The sequence below is a fragment of the Tiliqua scincoides genome, chromosome 11, assembly GCF_035046505.1.
Source record: "Tiliqua scincoides isolate rTilSci1 chromosome 11, rTilSci1.hap2, whole genome shotgun sequence".
NCBI lineage: Eukaryota > Metazoa > Chordata > Lepidosauria > Squamata > Scincidae > Tiliqua > Tiliqua scincoides.
In genome coordinates this window covers 15,004,970-15,020,883 of record NC_089831.1, presented here as the reverse complement: position 1 = coordinate 15,020,883, position 15,914 = coordinate 15,004,970, and the positions used below count along the sequence as shown (strand labels likewise).

Genomic DNA, 15,914 nt, shown 5'->3' with positions numbered 1-15,914 from the left:
TTTTTATTCTTTTTAAAATTCTGGTCTTCACCACCTTTTTGTAAACACTATCAGGGTAAGTGCACTGCAAACAGCATACCAGTGGTTCCCAACCTGGTATTCATGTACTCCCAGGGGCCTTTAGGGGTACTTGAAAAAGAATGGAATAATGGCAGAAAAAGGCAGGCCGTGCTCCAGAATGCACGGTCTGGAAGGGAGGTAGCTAGTTGACTGTGAAAGCCTCACCAATAGCTAGTTTTTGGTCATCAATTCATCTATGAACCAGTGATTGAAAACCAGCACAGTAAAAAAGCTGAAACATAATATGGAAAGTGATCAATCACCCAGAATTTCTCTGCACGCTTCTGGTGCAAAACAGTGCAAAGGCAGAGGAGTCTTCTGTTCTTCAAACAGATGAAAAGAGAAAATATGTGATGAATACATGAAGTCTGGGCTTTCATATGGAGGAAATGAGGGCTTGTCTTACTAATTACAAACATTTTGCTAATAGGAAGGGTACAATTTATGGAAATGGGCTGCCAAGGGATATGCAAGTGAAAAAGGTTGAACCATGAATCAAATCCACCTTTAAGGTGACTGGTGTGTTAAAGCCAGAAGCTCTACATACAGCATATAACGCATAACTGGGAGTGTGCAGTTCAATTCACAGCAGAGAGATGCAGCTGCATATATTTGCAGTCTTTTCTACTCAGAAGTAGACCCACTGCTTTCCATGGGTGTTATTCTTAAGTAATGGTGCACTGAATTGTAGCCTGGGAAGGAAGGTCCCATCCTGGTGCTTCAAAAAACAGACCTGCTTTGCAAGCATTTGCAAAGCAGAACCGGCTGCAGCAGAAGGAAGGTTAACTTTGGCTGGAATTTCCCAGTTGCTGTAGAAACGATCTCTGCCCTGCCTGCCTGGTGCCTGCCTGCTGCTTGAGAAACTTGGCGCCTGCTGTCTGCCACTTGAGAAAGGAAACTTTTCAGAGTTGAAAGGCTCTGCCCTCTGATTGACCCGGAGATAATGCGAAGTGAGAATTGGAGCTTGATTACTTGGCAAAAATTTCACTACAGTAATTGGTCTAAGACAAGTGTAGAGTCTGGTGTTCATTCTCAGTTTGTGAAGCTACTTTTAATTACTCTTTTCCCCATTTAAGTACCTTTTTAGTCATACAGGTGCACTGAAAGTGTGATGCAAGTATTGGAATTTCAAATTGCTGAAGAATTCAGTTGTAGGCATGAACATTTGAAACCAGCAGTCACTTTCTCTCCTTCTCTAAGTACTTCATTGCTTGTTGAAAATCACTTGCGAGTCCTCTGTCCAAATTTGTGTGGTTCCCTGACTTCTTGTAATCCAGTCATACACAAAAATAGAAACTGTGGTCCTTGCTTTGAATGGAGCTGTGGGCATTTTTTTTGGTGGGTTTTTTCTGCATTAGATTGTTGTGACTAAATCAAAATGTTCTTTGAGCTCAACCCCCTCTCTTAGCGTAATTAGGAACACACTGATTCTTATTGCAGCTGGCAGGCTCACACTACTGCCTCTTTCTGCATGTGACCCCACAGTCTCGATGACCTTTCCTGGGGTTAGTCATGGGCCCTTTTCATTGTGATGGGCTAGAAGTGGCTCATGTGGAGTTGATTATTTCCTTGCTTGTCTGGCCTTTTTGGTGCCATAACTTCAAGTCATTTCCATTTTCCTCCTCTGTTTTTGGCTGACCACAGTGAAAGGAAATGCTTTTGCTGGCGACAGGATCAGTTTGCATGCTTGGCCGACTTGATTGAGACTGAGAAAGGAGGTGGGGGGTGTTGAGTGGCCCCATAGGTGCTATATTTTCTTGCTATAGTTTGATAATGAGGATTGTTTAACATCTAACAATCTGTTTTAAGTTTTTATTTTCCTTTCCAACCTTCTTTGTTATGTGTTTAATTTGCAGCAGTTTTGTGTTTTTTGTTTGAAAATAAACACTGTGTGCAAGAATGCATCAGTCAGTTGTACATTACTACTTGGAAGAATGTTTAAGTTCCCCCAAAGAACTAAGAAATCAACCTTGTGGTTAGTAGTTAAAACTGATGGGCAGTATGTCAGTTTGTTACTAGGCTACGTCTGATCACTCTTTGCAAACAAAAAAACCATACTAAATTGCATATGCCAGCTGTTATGCTCATTTTGTCAGACCCCAGGAGTACAGCATGAGCACTGTGATCAAAGGCTTTGGTGATCATGGTGGAGCCAACAGCTAAAGGAATGTCTGACTACTTTCTATTAAAATACTGTAGGCTTAGTTACTTTTGCTTTAAAGTTTGGTTTCATCTAGAACTAAATGATCCAGAGTTACTTCACAACATTAAAAACCACAGTGTACTGGAATTTGCAGTGTCAAAGGGTATAATAGAATTTAGATTTGTTTTGAGTGGTGCAGAGATGACAATGGCCAATGCAGGATGATTTCTTGCATATCACTGTGTACAGGGCAGGATGGTATAGAACAGAATCAGTAACTGACATAATATGGAATTTCTCACTAGAACTAAGTTCTGAAATCCTTAATTTTCAGTGATTTGCAGTGATAGTGTGTGTTCTCTTGTTCCCTTTTGCTCAACTTCACCCCCCCCCCATCCAATATGGGGATGGTAGCACTGGCTTACCTTTATCTTCTAATCCTTTTAACAGTCTTGTATGTGACATGTTTTGAATGCTATGCTGATATTTTCAGGTGGTGTCCCCAGTGGGAGAGAAGCTGCTTTTTTTTAGTTTATCTAAAAGAAATGGGTGCATATTTATACCCTGCTTTTCAGCCATGAGTGACTCTCACAGTGGCTGATGTACGCAAACACCCCACATCTTCTTTTTATGTTTGTAAATGTGGTAGTTTTCTGGCCCCTATTTTAACCTCATCTTTGGGCTGAGATATCTAAAAGAATATCCTGTGGCATTGGGAAAATAAAGTTATAATCTTACTAATTTTAGGGGAGGGTTAGATTCTAGACTAGAAAAATATGTGTACATGTATATGTGTGTGTGTGTGTGTGTCTGGAAAGTATATCTTAGTTCAGAAGTAGTTAAATACATTGAGCAATGTAATAAACTTGTGTTGTTGCATAGCATAAAATAGATGTGCATTTCTGCTTCGGCCATAGTGTCAGTTATGGCATCTATGCCAGATTTTCCAAAACATATTTGTTCAGTCAGCTAATATGCAATAAGAGTTTCTGTGTCTATTTCTGTTCTGTTTCTTAATAGACTAAGTACCAATTCGTTCACTGTGTTGAAAAAAGTAAGGCGTACTGTAATCAAAGGAATGATGTATTGGAAACTGATATCATTATCTAAAAATATACTGCATAGCCAGTATACATGGGGGTGCCTCTTAAAGCTTTGCTCTTGGCCTAAGGGGCAACCACCTGTGAGATGAACAAGGACTCCAGTCTGCAGGCTCATTAAACCTGTGACCTAGCTGAGGCTATCAAAGGTACCAGTGATGACTTTAAAAGACACCTGTCCCTAGGGTTGGTGGTCTCCCTTCTCCTTATGCTACAGTGTACCATGTTATGAGGCTTTCTCAGAAGAAAAGTCTTAAGGGCATCAGTTTTCATATGCTGAAATGAAGCCCATATTTTCTGAGTTTCCAGTCTGTAATTTTTCAGAGCAGCTTGTTCTCCCCCAGAAACATGACCGTCTCATCCTTTGATCTATTGATAATTGATCAGCCATCAGTGATAACTGATGATTCCACTCAGTTGAATAGCTACTCCTTTGATTGCTAGTAGTGATGATGACTTTCCCAAGCAGCCAGGCATGGGTGCTTTACAAATGCAGCTATCCCCCCTTTAGGCAAAAGATGAGTAATATAGGTGTACTGGAGCAAATGGGCTAGTGAAACTTATGAACTGATTTGCAAGGTTGAATTCAAGTTATTGATCCTTGAGACCACCTTTGTATCCTTTTCCATGGTGGTTACCAGGAGTGACTCTCTGGGGCCTTCCTATGGAGGTCAGTTTGCAGGGTGCCCCATAAAACCTGAAATCTGTCCTCCCTGTAGGGATTTTGTTTCTCCCTCTGCCAGAAGCAACTCTATTTTAACTTTCACTTGCCCTTTGGCTGCATACTCTCTCACTCTCACAACTGTCTTCCTAAGACCATGGCTATGTGGTCAGTGTGGCTTGCCTGGTGTGTGAATCAAGGGTAACGTTTCATTTTTAAAATGTCTTTGGCCCATGAACTATAGTTTCTGCCATTTATTTCAGCTTCCTGCCGTTTATTTCTGCTTCCATGTGACTAGTGAAATTGTTTTCTAATCTTTGCTCATTTCTTAAGTTTGTAAACTAAATGAACAGTTGTTCCAAAGATAGTATTGGAGTTGAACGTTCGTGTGCCTGAGGCAGAAACTTCTTTTGACTTTGAATCAATGCTTTCTCTTTTGTGCAAGTGTTTTATGTATGTGTTTGTAATTATATTGGAGAGGGGTATTGTGTAGGCAGTAGAATGGGTGGTGAATGTCTCGCCCATGAACTAAGAGATAACCCCCCCCCCCTCCAATGCAAAAGATAGTAGCTTGAGTATGAACTTTGTTAATAGCCAGTCTGGTTTGGCACTGTCTGATGGGTTTTGCTTTTGGTGGCTGGTTTTCAGACCAGTTCTCTTAAAGCTGGCTACAGCTTGACTTTGATGAATGAGTCAAATACTTTGAGTTAAAATTTAAGTGCAAGATTCCCTTACAGCGGTATATTGACTTTCATCCACTTGACTTTCTTTGCTTTGCTCTTTCAGCCATTTTTAATTATAACCAAATTTCAAATTTCATCTACATGCTTTCCTTTTTCATCTGATTTCCTCCAACCTTCCATGACTTTCATCAACATTCTCACGTATGTCTTCCTTTTATTAGGTTTTGCACATATCCACTTGTGTTGCATTGTTAATTAAGCCTAAATAAATAAGACCTAAATAAATTTGCTAGCTAAATAAGGCAGTTACAGTCCCCCATTTGACATTCACCCAATTTTTTTTACTTTCATCCATGTTCTGGTCCCTAAGCAGACGAAAGTGCAAGGTATTACTGTATTTTAAAATACCTCTACCCTACTTGGATTGGTCTTTTAGATATAGTGTATTGTGTCTTAGGTTTTCCATTTGTATTTAACTCTAATATACCACATTGATAAATGCAGGAAAGAAAATGATGTGTTAACTTGTGTCTTCCTGTTTTCTGTTGCAGGCTCCTCAGTGACTCATACTAGTCTGAAGCTATCTTCCACCAGCCTTTCTAACCTAGCACTATGCATCCTGATCCTGGGCCTTTACAAGAATTACTTTTCCTTACAGTTACTGTTTTCTTTTCAACTACCGCTTCAGGTAAGTTCACTTTTGCACTCCCCTACTGTCTTTTCTAAGGTTATAAAACTTCAGTCAGCATCTGAAAATCAAGCAAAAAACAAACAAACACAACTCTACTGAAACTGGACTTTTTAAAAGTCTAAACTAGCGATTTTCAACCAATGTGCTACAGCACATTGGTGTGCCATGAGTGGTCTGCCCTTATGTTGTGGGAGTTTGGGAGAAGGTCATTTATAAGTGGGGCCATTGAGAAGGTGAGCCCCCCCCCACCTGTAGCATGGTGCGTTGTGAATTGTAAAAATGGTATGTCCTGAAAATTTTAGCACCTTGTCGGTGTCCCATGAGATGGAAAAAGGTTGAAAATCACTCGTGTGAGTATTTCATTCTAATCGTAGTGGTAGCACTTGTTGCAGTCACAGAACTCTGTTTTAATATCGTGGCTTCAATTTGTTTCAAATTACCTTTCTGTTTGTCCAGCTCAATTCCCTCCATTATGCAAGCATCAGGTAGGTACATTGTGTTAAGATCTAACTGGTGCCTTTTGAAAAAGAAATTATCTGTGCAGTGCTATTGGATGAAAAATGCCCAAATACTGAAGATACTAGATAGTTATTTTAAAATAATAGTGTGAACTGGTTTACGTGTTTAAGGAATGCTTGTAAAATATGTTTAGTGTGCCTTTTCATTATATGCCCAAAATGAGTGGCTAAAAAATGTAACATGTGTCTTTCCTTTCTAGATTTGATTCCTCACTTTGTTTCTGAGCCCCTCTCTACTGTTCAGAAACCTGGTGCAACTGTGCGCCTTCACTGTTCTGTGGAGCCCTCGACAGCTCATGTATCTTGGCTGTTCGATGGAGAGAAATTGCACAAGAAAGTGGAGCAGGTAGACTTACAGCCAGGATTCCTGACAATCTTCTCTCTCAGCCCTTCAAATTCTGGAATCTACCAGTGTGTTGCGAATAACAGCATTGGTGCAATTGTCAGTAGACCTGCAGCAGTATCTATTGCCTGTAAGTTATAATCTACTTTTTAGCAAAACCGAACATGTCAGTCTATTCATGGAACATTCATTTCTTCATCTTGTGATTATCAAATGTGTGCACTCAATCTTTGGAATAATATTTGGTGCCTTCAAACAGATATTGTTGGGGAGGAAGGGTGATGAGTTCTTGCATTACTGTGCTAAAACTGTCAAAGCAAAATCTTTGTGCTTTGTCTTTCCTTTGAGAACATCTGCATAATCTAGAAAAATGTTAGTAGTAACGTTTTTGAATGAATGTTGATCCTTTACTTTAGCATGCATCGGATAGGGAGTTTGTTCTGCCCAAACTTTTGTATAGCTCCTAAGTGCATGAAACAAGCTTGATCTAGTGCTGCTTTTTTTCTACCTATAGTGGGTCTTAGGTACCCATGGGAGATCTAGGAACCCACGCAGATACCAGATTCCTTGGGTAATGAAATATGTGGGGGAGGGGACACATGGTGCCACAATTTCTTACCTAGAGGCCATGTCCAGCCCTCCAAAGGAGGTCATGTGTAGTCTCCCAGCCTCCTCAAAAGCCTCCCGGATGTGAATGGAAGGCACTTCCCGTCACATCCAGGAAGTCCAGACTAGGCATCCATGAATATTCAAATCTGTGGATGTGGTGCCTGTGGATAAGAAGGGCCTACTGTAATTTAAAAAGAGGGGAGTCACAAGAGATTTGAGTGTGTCTGGCTTAGTAATTCTATTAGAATTTCCACATTTTGCATTTGAAAATTTATTCCATCTTTCATAGCTAATCTCTTCCTTGCAGATTTTGTGACAAAAGCCCTAACAGAATCATCCCACTTCCTTCTTTGACCGTTGGAAATTATTCCCTATCTTGCACGAATTGAGCTGTTTGTGCTGTCCTCGTAAATAAAGCTAGAAGTCCTACACATCTGGCTTTGAGGAAACTGTACAAGGAGCACAGTAAAAAGGGGGACATGGCTGGGCTGGCAGTGCTTGGTATACCCTGACATATACTTATCAGGAGATAAAATAGATGCAGTAATGGTGAAGGCAAGTCTCAGGTTTGTGAGCATGTGCCTTTCCTTTACTGCGTGTGAAAGGTAAAGTTTACGCTGAACTGTGTGCAAGAACCTCACAGAGTTGGGTGGGGTAAGGTGTGCATGAACCTAAGGCCTTCCCCCCACTGTTGTTGCATTGATTTATCTCATGATAAAAATTGTCTGAGCAGACACTGAGTGTGCCACATTTTGATTAAACTGAGCACTAGGAAAACTACTGTAGATGCTGCTTTCCTTTCTAGACTTTTCAAGGGAAAACTCTCTTCTAGATCTCGATGATTTTGAGACTTCAGTGAAACACAGAATTGCAGTAGAAGAAGGGAATACAGCTGTCATTAGTTGCAAGCTACCAAAAAGTAATCCAGAGGCACAGGTTCGGTTCCTTATACGGGGAAAATGGCTGGAAAAATCAACAGGTGAGATACCGCTGAGTAAAGATATTTTTTTCTTGGCGTAGCATATGCTACAATAGTCACTTAGTCTTACTTATTGCATTATACTTCTGTTTTGGAATGTGTAAGAGAAGATTAAGCATTGTAGAATGAATTAGAGAATCAGAGTCTTGGAAGTTCTTTGCAACCTAATTAAAGTTAACTTCATTTTACTAGACAACTACATAATTCTTCCATCGGGAAATCTGCAAATTTTGAATGCCTCTTTAGATGACAAAGGATCCTATAAGTGTGCAGCATATAACCCTGTCACTCATGATCTCAAAGTTGAACCTACTGGACATAGGCTCATCCTTGGCAGTGAGTATTAATTATCACAGGGATAACACTCTTCAGTCAAATCGCAGGACATAAGCCACGGAGCACAATTCGTGGGCAGATGCCATTCATTTGCATCAGAGGCTTTGCAGGAGTTTTTGGAATGTGTGGAGGTGGTATAAATAGGACTACCTGATGTATTTTTCCATTCTTGGCTTGTTTGCTTTGTTCTTCCTAGCAAACCTGTGCTTTTCTTTCACAACGCCATTCAACTTGTATCAAATAGTATTGTGCAAATGCAGACTAGGATTGTGTCTGCATCTTAGTTTTGGCTCCATCTTGGTTTTGGCTTGCTAGCAATTGTAATTGAGTTTCAACTTGGACCTATGTGCAGGAACTTGGAAGCAGCAGACATTATGTTTAGTAAATTTTGCTTTTGTTTTTGGAGAAATCCGTTTCCCATTGCATCCAAATTTAGAGAGCTGTGCTTGTTTTAACTACATTAGATCACAAATGAGGATCTAAAACCACTTCTTGATCCTAGTTTCTGATCTGGGTTTGAACTAACTATGGTTAAAATGTAATGGAAAACTGTGGTTTATTCAAAACTGAAAGTGAAAGCTTTCATTTTCTCTCCCCTCGTAAGTGAAGAAAGAGAGATCGTGTAAGCCCAAGCTTAGTGTGCTCATGCACATAACGCAGAATTTCGTTTTAGCATTATGTTTACTTACAGCCAGTGTTTAACTGCACTTTATCTCTATTATGGTGAAATCTACATAAAACTGGAAGTGATGTTTTTCCCTCTCTGAGGCCTAGAAGACCTCTGAGGTCTTCTGACAGAAGCCCACAACCTCTGCTGAGCTCAGTGGACCCTCTGCTGGGCTCTGCTCCCCTCACCTGCAGGGAGGGCCTCATGGACCTGATCCACAGATATGGGATCTGCGGATACAGGCCCCTTGTATCTCCCCCTGGGATGAACAAATTCTAACTTCCCATACCAAATGAGAGTCTGTTTTTTTCTAACAGATGTATATACTATCTTTCCGTATCCTCAAGATACCACTATTCTCAAGATAGATTATGTAGTAAAAATTAAACAATAAAATAGCACAGACCAAACAAACAGTCAAAAAATGAAACAGCAAGTACGCTGCTTATTAATAAAGTATACAGGGTACATTGTGTATGTGGAATTGTAATCATCCGTGCTTAAACAAATTAGTTTAGTGCTTAGTGCTAGGTTTGCTTTGGCTGGTGGCAACAATAGGTAGTAATGGAAAAACATGCATAAAGTTGCAGAATCCATAATGCTTTGAAAAGCATCCATAATGCTTTCTTTTATTTATTAAAAGAAATGTAGGAAACAAGTGATTCTTCAATATCTGTTTTTAAAGCAACTCATTAGATTTCCCTGTCCTCTATTTCTAGGCCCTTCCTCAGAGGATTTCCGCATTATTCACCCAACCAGTTCTCAGACCCTTGCAATACCACAGCACAGTCCCCTGATGCTGGAGTGCGTTGTGAGCGGACTGCCTGTTTCTTATGTCCGCTGGTATAAGGATGACCAAGATGCCCTTGTTAGAGGCAGGTGGAGAAAACTTCACTCTCACCTTATGATCGATTCAGTTGACACATCCGATGCTGGAAACTATTCCTGTGTGGTGGATAACTCTGGAGTTGTGAAACTAGTAAACTACAGCATAAATGTACTTGGTAAGATATGACAATAACAAAATGTGTGATTTGCTAGCTTGTTCAAGTAAGCTGCCTGAAATCTCTGAAAGTGTGCTGTTGTGAAATCACCACAGTGAAATACAATTTAGCAATATGAAGATTCTTTCTTTGTTTGAAGAAGATTCTTTCTTTGTTTTAGAATCTGCCTCAATTTCAAAAGGATTGCAGGATCAAATCGCATCACTGGGCAAAACGGTTCACTTTTCCTGTGAAATACATGGGAACCCAACTCCTAATCTCACTTGGTTCCATAATGCAACTCCTGTCCAGCTCTCTCCACGGTATTTACCTTCAGGAAACAAGCTGAGAATTAATAGCGTCACCTGGGAAGATGCAGGATTGTACCAGTGTCTGGTGAACAATGGCATTGGAGTTGTTCAGTCCACAGGGAGACTCAGTTTCCAAACAGGTACTAAGAAATTGCACAATGCAACTTTCTAGTTAACATTTTGCTTTGTCTAGCACCTATCAGTCTGTTAACATGGAAGCAGGCTGTTTGCCCCACAAGGTGGTTGTGTTAGAGCGTTCCTTTTAATTTTTAATGGCTGGAACCTGTAAAATTTAATATTTTAAATACTGAATAGAATTCTAATGTCAGTTCAGAAACTGTATTTTAAAGTTTTGGGGTTGTTTCTTTACATTAATAAATTAGAAACTTGTCTGTAATTAAGCAGACTGTCCATAAGCAAGTTGCTTATCCTGATATTTAGTCCTTTTTGTCATTCTCTTGATCAGACCTGGATGGATGAAATTAGATGTATTTGTAACAGAGCGGTATGACTCACCTCTGTGTACATGGGACTGAAAGGATGTCCACATGTTGTCCCTTGTAGTTCTGTGGTCCTCTGTCTGTGGTTGTGTGGGTTTTTTAATATTGAAGAGTAGTGTTATATTAAGAGTCTGTGTACTGTATTTATATTTTAAATAGGTAGAGGTTCCAAGCCAATTATAACCTCCCCTCCAGCAAGTACCAAAGTGCCAGATGGTGACACAGTAATATTGTCCTGCAATGCCACTGGACAGCCTACTCCTGTAATCCGTTGGTACAACAGCCATGGCCTGATTACCAGCCACCCTTCACAAGTCCTCCATTCAAAACCACGGAAATCCTCCTCCCAAGCAAGAACTGGCAACTCTATTTCAGACAGAGGTTTCTTCATTATGTCTCGAGCTGGATCAAGCTCTCTCTATGTCCAGCCTGTTACACCAGAGCATGCTGGGAAATACACCTGTGAAGCAACAAATGAGTATGGAGTTGTTCGTTCAGAGGCTTTTCTTACAGTTGGTGAGTAGCCCTACTAAATGCTGATCAAGTATTTAAATTAAAACACTACAAGAGTCACCATTTTTGTTAAAATAGGAATTGGACTGTTGGTATGCCTATCCACCTAATCAGGGACTGAATGACCGAGCCCATGTGTGTCCCTGGACCTTGTCAAGCTCTTCTGTTTACCATTCATCAGTCTGGCAGGTGTTCTTTCCCTGTTTTAAACTAGGATCTAAACAGAAGATTTATTTAAGCAGTATTAAGTACCCACTCTTAGGGTCAAATTCTATCCAAATTTCCAGCCCTGGTGTAGCTGTACCATTGGGGTGTGTGCTGCATCCTCTGATGGGAGGGAAGTTACAGAGGCCTCTTCAAGATAAGGGAATATTTGTTCCCTTGCTTTGGGGCTACATTGCAGCTGCACTGGCACAGTTGAATAGGATCGGGCCCTTAGTGTACTATCTAATTCAATATTAGTATGTTATTTCCAGTCCATCCTTGTGTCATGGGGTCAGTAAGCACTAACCTGGTAGTATTCTGTGACAAGTAGTTCACAGCTGCTGTCACTAAATCCCATTGTATCTAACCTTCCACTTCCTTCCCCAGTTTCCTACAAAGCTAGTACAAAAGCTGAAGAAATAGTTCCCCTGGAAGTTACCCAGAGCGATGAGGGCGATGGAGATTATGATTCAGAAATGGGCCTCCAGAGTTCATCTCCGACAGAGATTCTTACTGGTGAAATTGCTACAGAAAAATCTTTGAGTGGCATTTCCCCTCCAGAAGCTCCGATCATTCTCAGCCCTCCACAGACACTTAAACCAGACCAGTATAACCTGGTGTGGCGTCCAGGGAAGGATGGTGGCCACCCGATCAATGCCTACTTTGTGAAATATCGCAAGGTAATTCCTCATTGAGTTGTTTCCCAGACTGGCTTTTCTGTCATTTTCAAACTTGATGAAATTGGTAAGGCAGCAGTCCTAAACTCCCTTACTAGTAAGTACCATTGAACTTAGTGGTACATACTTCTGAATTAGAAGTGCACAGGATTGTGCTGTAACCTTGATACTTTCATTATTTTAAAAAAAGTGTTTACGTGTTAGTAGTATAAATGAACCTTAGAAGCAAAATCCTGCTATTAATATTGGGGGAGAGAGAAACTAGGGTAGAGTTGCAGTGTGCAATGCCATGAGAGTGTTTGTGGTGGTAGTGATTGAGCTGACACTTGCTCCTTCTAAGCGTATTTGGTTAGACTTCAGTCAGTGGAAGATCTGAAACTAAAATGGATATGATGTAGTAACTGGGGAAATGGTTTTGCTAATTGTCTGAATGTGTAAAACTGTTTTAGTGCTGTTGCGTGTTTTGGAGGAAGATTTTGTAACTAGCTAAAAACTAACTATATAAAGCAGACTTTGACTCAAAATTAGAACCAGAAACATGTGTTGCTTGAATCTTAAGCTAAGCATTTCTCATAAATTGGAACTGTTCATCTTTGTGTACCCTGATTTCATTTTGACCTAAAATCAGAATACCACCAAGTATTTTTTTCTAAATAGACCAAGTTCTTGAAAACTCATGACGGTCTGTTTATACAATTTTACATTCCGAGACAATTTATTTTTATTTGCCTTTATATATTGTGTTTCACAATTTGATCAGAGAACAGTTTACAGCCCAACAATAAAACAATCACATCAGTAGAAGAAATCGGTTTGCATGGAGGAAATCGGTTTGCGTGGAACAGCAGTTGTCAATCACTGCTCAAAAGACTGGTGAAGTAAATTCTTAGCGGTTTCTCACAATGGGAGCTTCTCGTACCTATGTTAAAACATTTGACTTAACCATTGTTATGATAGCGGACTATTCAGTAATTCATTATATTTATCCTTTGGACTGAGGCATTCACACTAACATTGTTAAGCAGTGTTTTCAAGACAGTCACATGGAAAGCTTGGAGCAATTTGTTGCTGGAAATAGAACAGTCTGAGGCTCTGGTTATTATTATAATACTTTATTTTTACCCCGCCTTTCTCCCCGAAGGTACTTTGGTTTACCCCAAAACCTGTTAAGAGAGATGACTTAGTGATGGCTGACTCCTTAAAATGGTTTCATCTCTTTCCAATGTTCTAGTGCGGGCAAGCAATTTGCATTAGTTATAGTTGCTGACTCTACTCATCAAATAAGACTTCAGAGCTCTTATCTCAAAGCTTCTCTTTTCTTTATCAGCTTATAGCCTGTTTTGATGATGTGTCATCACCAAACTATCCGCATGCAACTTCTAGCTTGTTAGTCACATTCTTCTTTATTCCAGAGAACTTATCAGGAAAATGGTATAAATCAAAAGTCTCCAGGGAGTACTTGGGTAGTCATATGTTGTTTTTAATAGGTGAAACACCAATTTTCAGTGTTCACTCAGTCTGTGTAAACAGCAGAAAGGCTGTAGGCACAGGCAGACCTTTACAGATCAAAAGTCAGGTGCAATTTAGGGTGCTGTAATCCTTCATGGATCTGTGCCAAAGAATTTCCTGACACCAGTAAACCACCTCCAGTTCACCATTACGCAATGAAAGTTGTAACAACCCCTTCAAACTGCTCAAATTTTAATTGAGTCTTTGAGTTTTTTAATGCATTTTCTTTAGCATGCATGTTTAATAGAACTTGAAGGAATTTCAGTTGCTACTAGCATCTAGAAATTGGGCCTAGCAACTTTCAGCTTGGTTGCTGAAGGGAATAGAAAGCAAATTCCTGCTGTTTATGTACATGAGCTGACCACCACCTCCTTCTAGATCAGGAGTGTCAAACATAAGGCCTGAGAGCCAAATGCAACCCACAGAAGCTTCTTATCTGGCCCTCAGACTCTCAGCTGCTGAATAATGCTGAGGTGACACTGTTGAAAGAGTGGCCCGCTTAATTATTGGGCTCTCCCATATCTTGAAATATGATCAAGATTTGTGTATTTTCTCTTTTGTCATTAGCAGCTAACGAGCTTCTACAGGAGAACAGAGTGCTTATTTCAGGTTTTGACCTGTTTAATGACATCACTTCCTGTGTAATGACATCACCTCCGACCCTCAGCAGGCATTATGAATGCTATTCGACCCTCTGTATGAAATGAGTTTGACATCCCTGTTCTAGATCCTTTCCCCCTCCCAAATCTCTCCCTTGCCATCTTTCTACTCCACTCTATCATTCTTGTACTTTGTCCACATACAGAAATTGAGGTAGATTTAATTAAGTATGCTAATCAGGAGGTAGCTCTCAGTTGTTTTCTGGAAATGGCAGTAACAATTGAGGAGATCAGAAACATAAGGCAGAATAAGAAACCTCTGTTTAAGAATGCTAGTACTTTATATCGCCAGAGAAAATTAACAAAAATGAAATATGCAATGTATAAAGGGCAGGTTGGACAAGCAATGCAGGGAGCTGAATAAACAGAGGTTTCTTGCTTAAGTCATTAAGCAAGTTCAATCACTTGCACAGGCAACCTAATTCTAAGCTGTGCTGGCGTAGCGAGGCCACATGGCCTGCGCCGTATCTAGTGCAGGTTAAGAGGTGGCTGGAGGTCTCCTCAAGGTAAGGGGATATTATTCCTCTTACCCTGAGTAATGACCCAGCCTGCCCTTTGGGGCTATATTCAGATCTCTGCCAGCTATATAGCTGGTAGAAGTCCAAGCTGTTCAGTGTAACACTGGCTGGGCTGGGAGGCGGGTTAGGATATGATGGAGCTGGCTTCTGCCAGTCCTACATCCCCCCAGTCCAGTCCACCCCTGTAATCACTCTCCCCCATGCAAAAATGCTCCCACCCTGTGTGTGAAGCACCCTCCTGCCCTCCTCCAAGTCCCTGTGCTGCTTGGTGGCATTCTTGCCTCCGCCAGTGGCCAGGGGTGTGAATACAGTGCCATTGGGGTTGCCCAGATCTCCCCACCATACTTTATGACATGTTCACGATACCTTTGGCTGCCACATGGACTACTGCACCAGCTGAGGCTCCAGATAGAATTGCACAGTGAATTAAGTAATGTGTGTAAGTATTGGTAGACCTCTTTTTATAATGAAGAATCTAGACTATTCATTGATTGCTGCAGATTTTGATAGTTTTCTTTGCTCTTAACTTCTTTATACAGTTGGACGATAATGTCAGTGTGACCAACTGGAATACAATCCGTGTCCCTGGAAGTGAAAATGAACTTTGTCTCTCAGAACTAGAGCCCTCCAGTCTTTATGAAGTCTTGATGGTAGCCAGGAACATGGCTGGTGAAGGCCAGCCAGCTATGCTTACATTCCGCACTAGCAAAGGTAAGTGCAGTGGTTTGATCAGCTCCATCCCCCCTGAAATACATTAAAATTGATGGGGTCTCTTCTCTAGTTCCTGTTTGTAGAAACTTTACTGCATACCCAGCCCTCATCACATTTTGACCAGACTGGTGAATCCAGCGGCATTATTATGTGCTGTCCTCTCACCTTTCTCTTCTTTCCCCAGCCCTGTCTGCTGCTATTCTGTTGAATGAAGTGACTTCTGAGGTTACTGAGGACTCAGAGAGGTTACTCCCTCTGAGAGCTGAGCTGAGAGAGAGGAAGCAATCCCACAGCTGAAAATATTGCACATTTTATCCTGCTCTGAAAGTTCTTAAGCATGTGCAAAATGTGTATGTTTCTATAATTGGCCCATTCTGTCCCTCCATAAGAGCAGGACTGAGTGACATGGCCATAGCAGCTGAATGTTTGGGAGCTCCATAGCAGCCTCACATCCTGTACTTGCTCTGAACCAGGGCTCAGACCTGACAACTTGGGAGCATATTCCCAAAGTTGCTTGATGGATGCTTCCAGTGATTCAT

The 15,914-nt window shown here is 40.8% G+C and overlaps 1 protein-coding gene across 1 annotated transcript in view; it reads left to right on the top strand.

Moving 5' to 3' along the window:
• CDON (cell adhesion associated, oncogene regulated) overlaps positions 1–15,914 on the top strand; it is a 53,116-nt gene that overhangs the window by 16,239 nt on the left and 20,963 nt on the right. The window contains exons 2-10 of the mRNA XM_066639350.1: positions 5,199–5,335; positions 6,057–6,329; positions 7,641–7,787; positions 7,980–8,123; positions 9,510–9,794; positions 9,955–10,224; positions 10,744–11,100; positions 11,689–11,981; positions 15,204–15,375. Coding sequence (XP_066495447.1) covers positions 5,260–5,335; positions 6,057–6,329; positions 7,641–7,787; positions 7,980–8,123; positions 9,510–9,794; positions 9,955–10,224; positions 10,744–11,100; positions 11,689–11,981; positions 15,204–15,375 — 2,017 coding nt within the window. The 5' untranslated portion in view covers positions 5,199–5,259. The remainder of the gene's footprint in view (positions 1–5,198; positions 5,336–6,056; positions 6,330–7,640; positions 7,788–7,979; positions 8,124–9,509; positions 9,795–9,954; positions 10,225–10,743; positions 11,101–11,688; positions 11,982–15,203; positions 15,376–15,914) is intronic.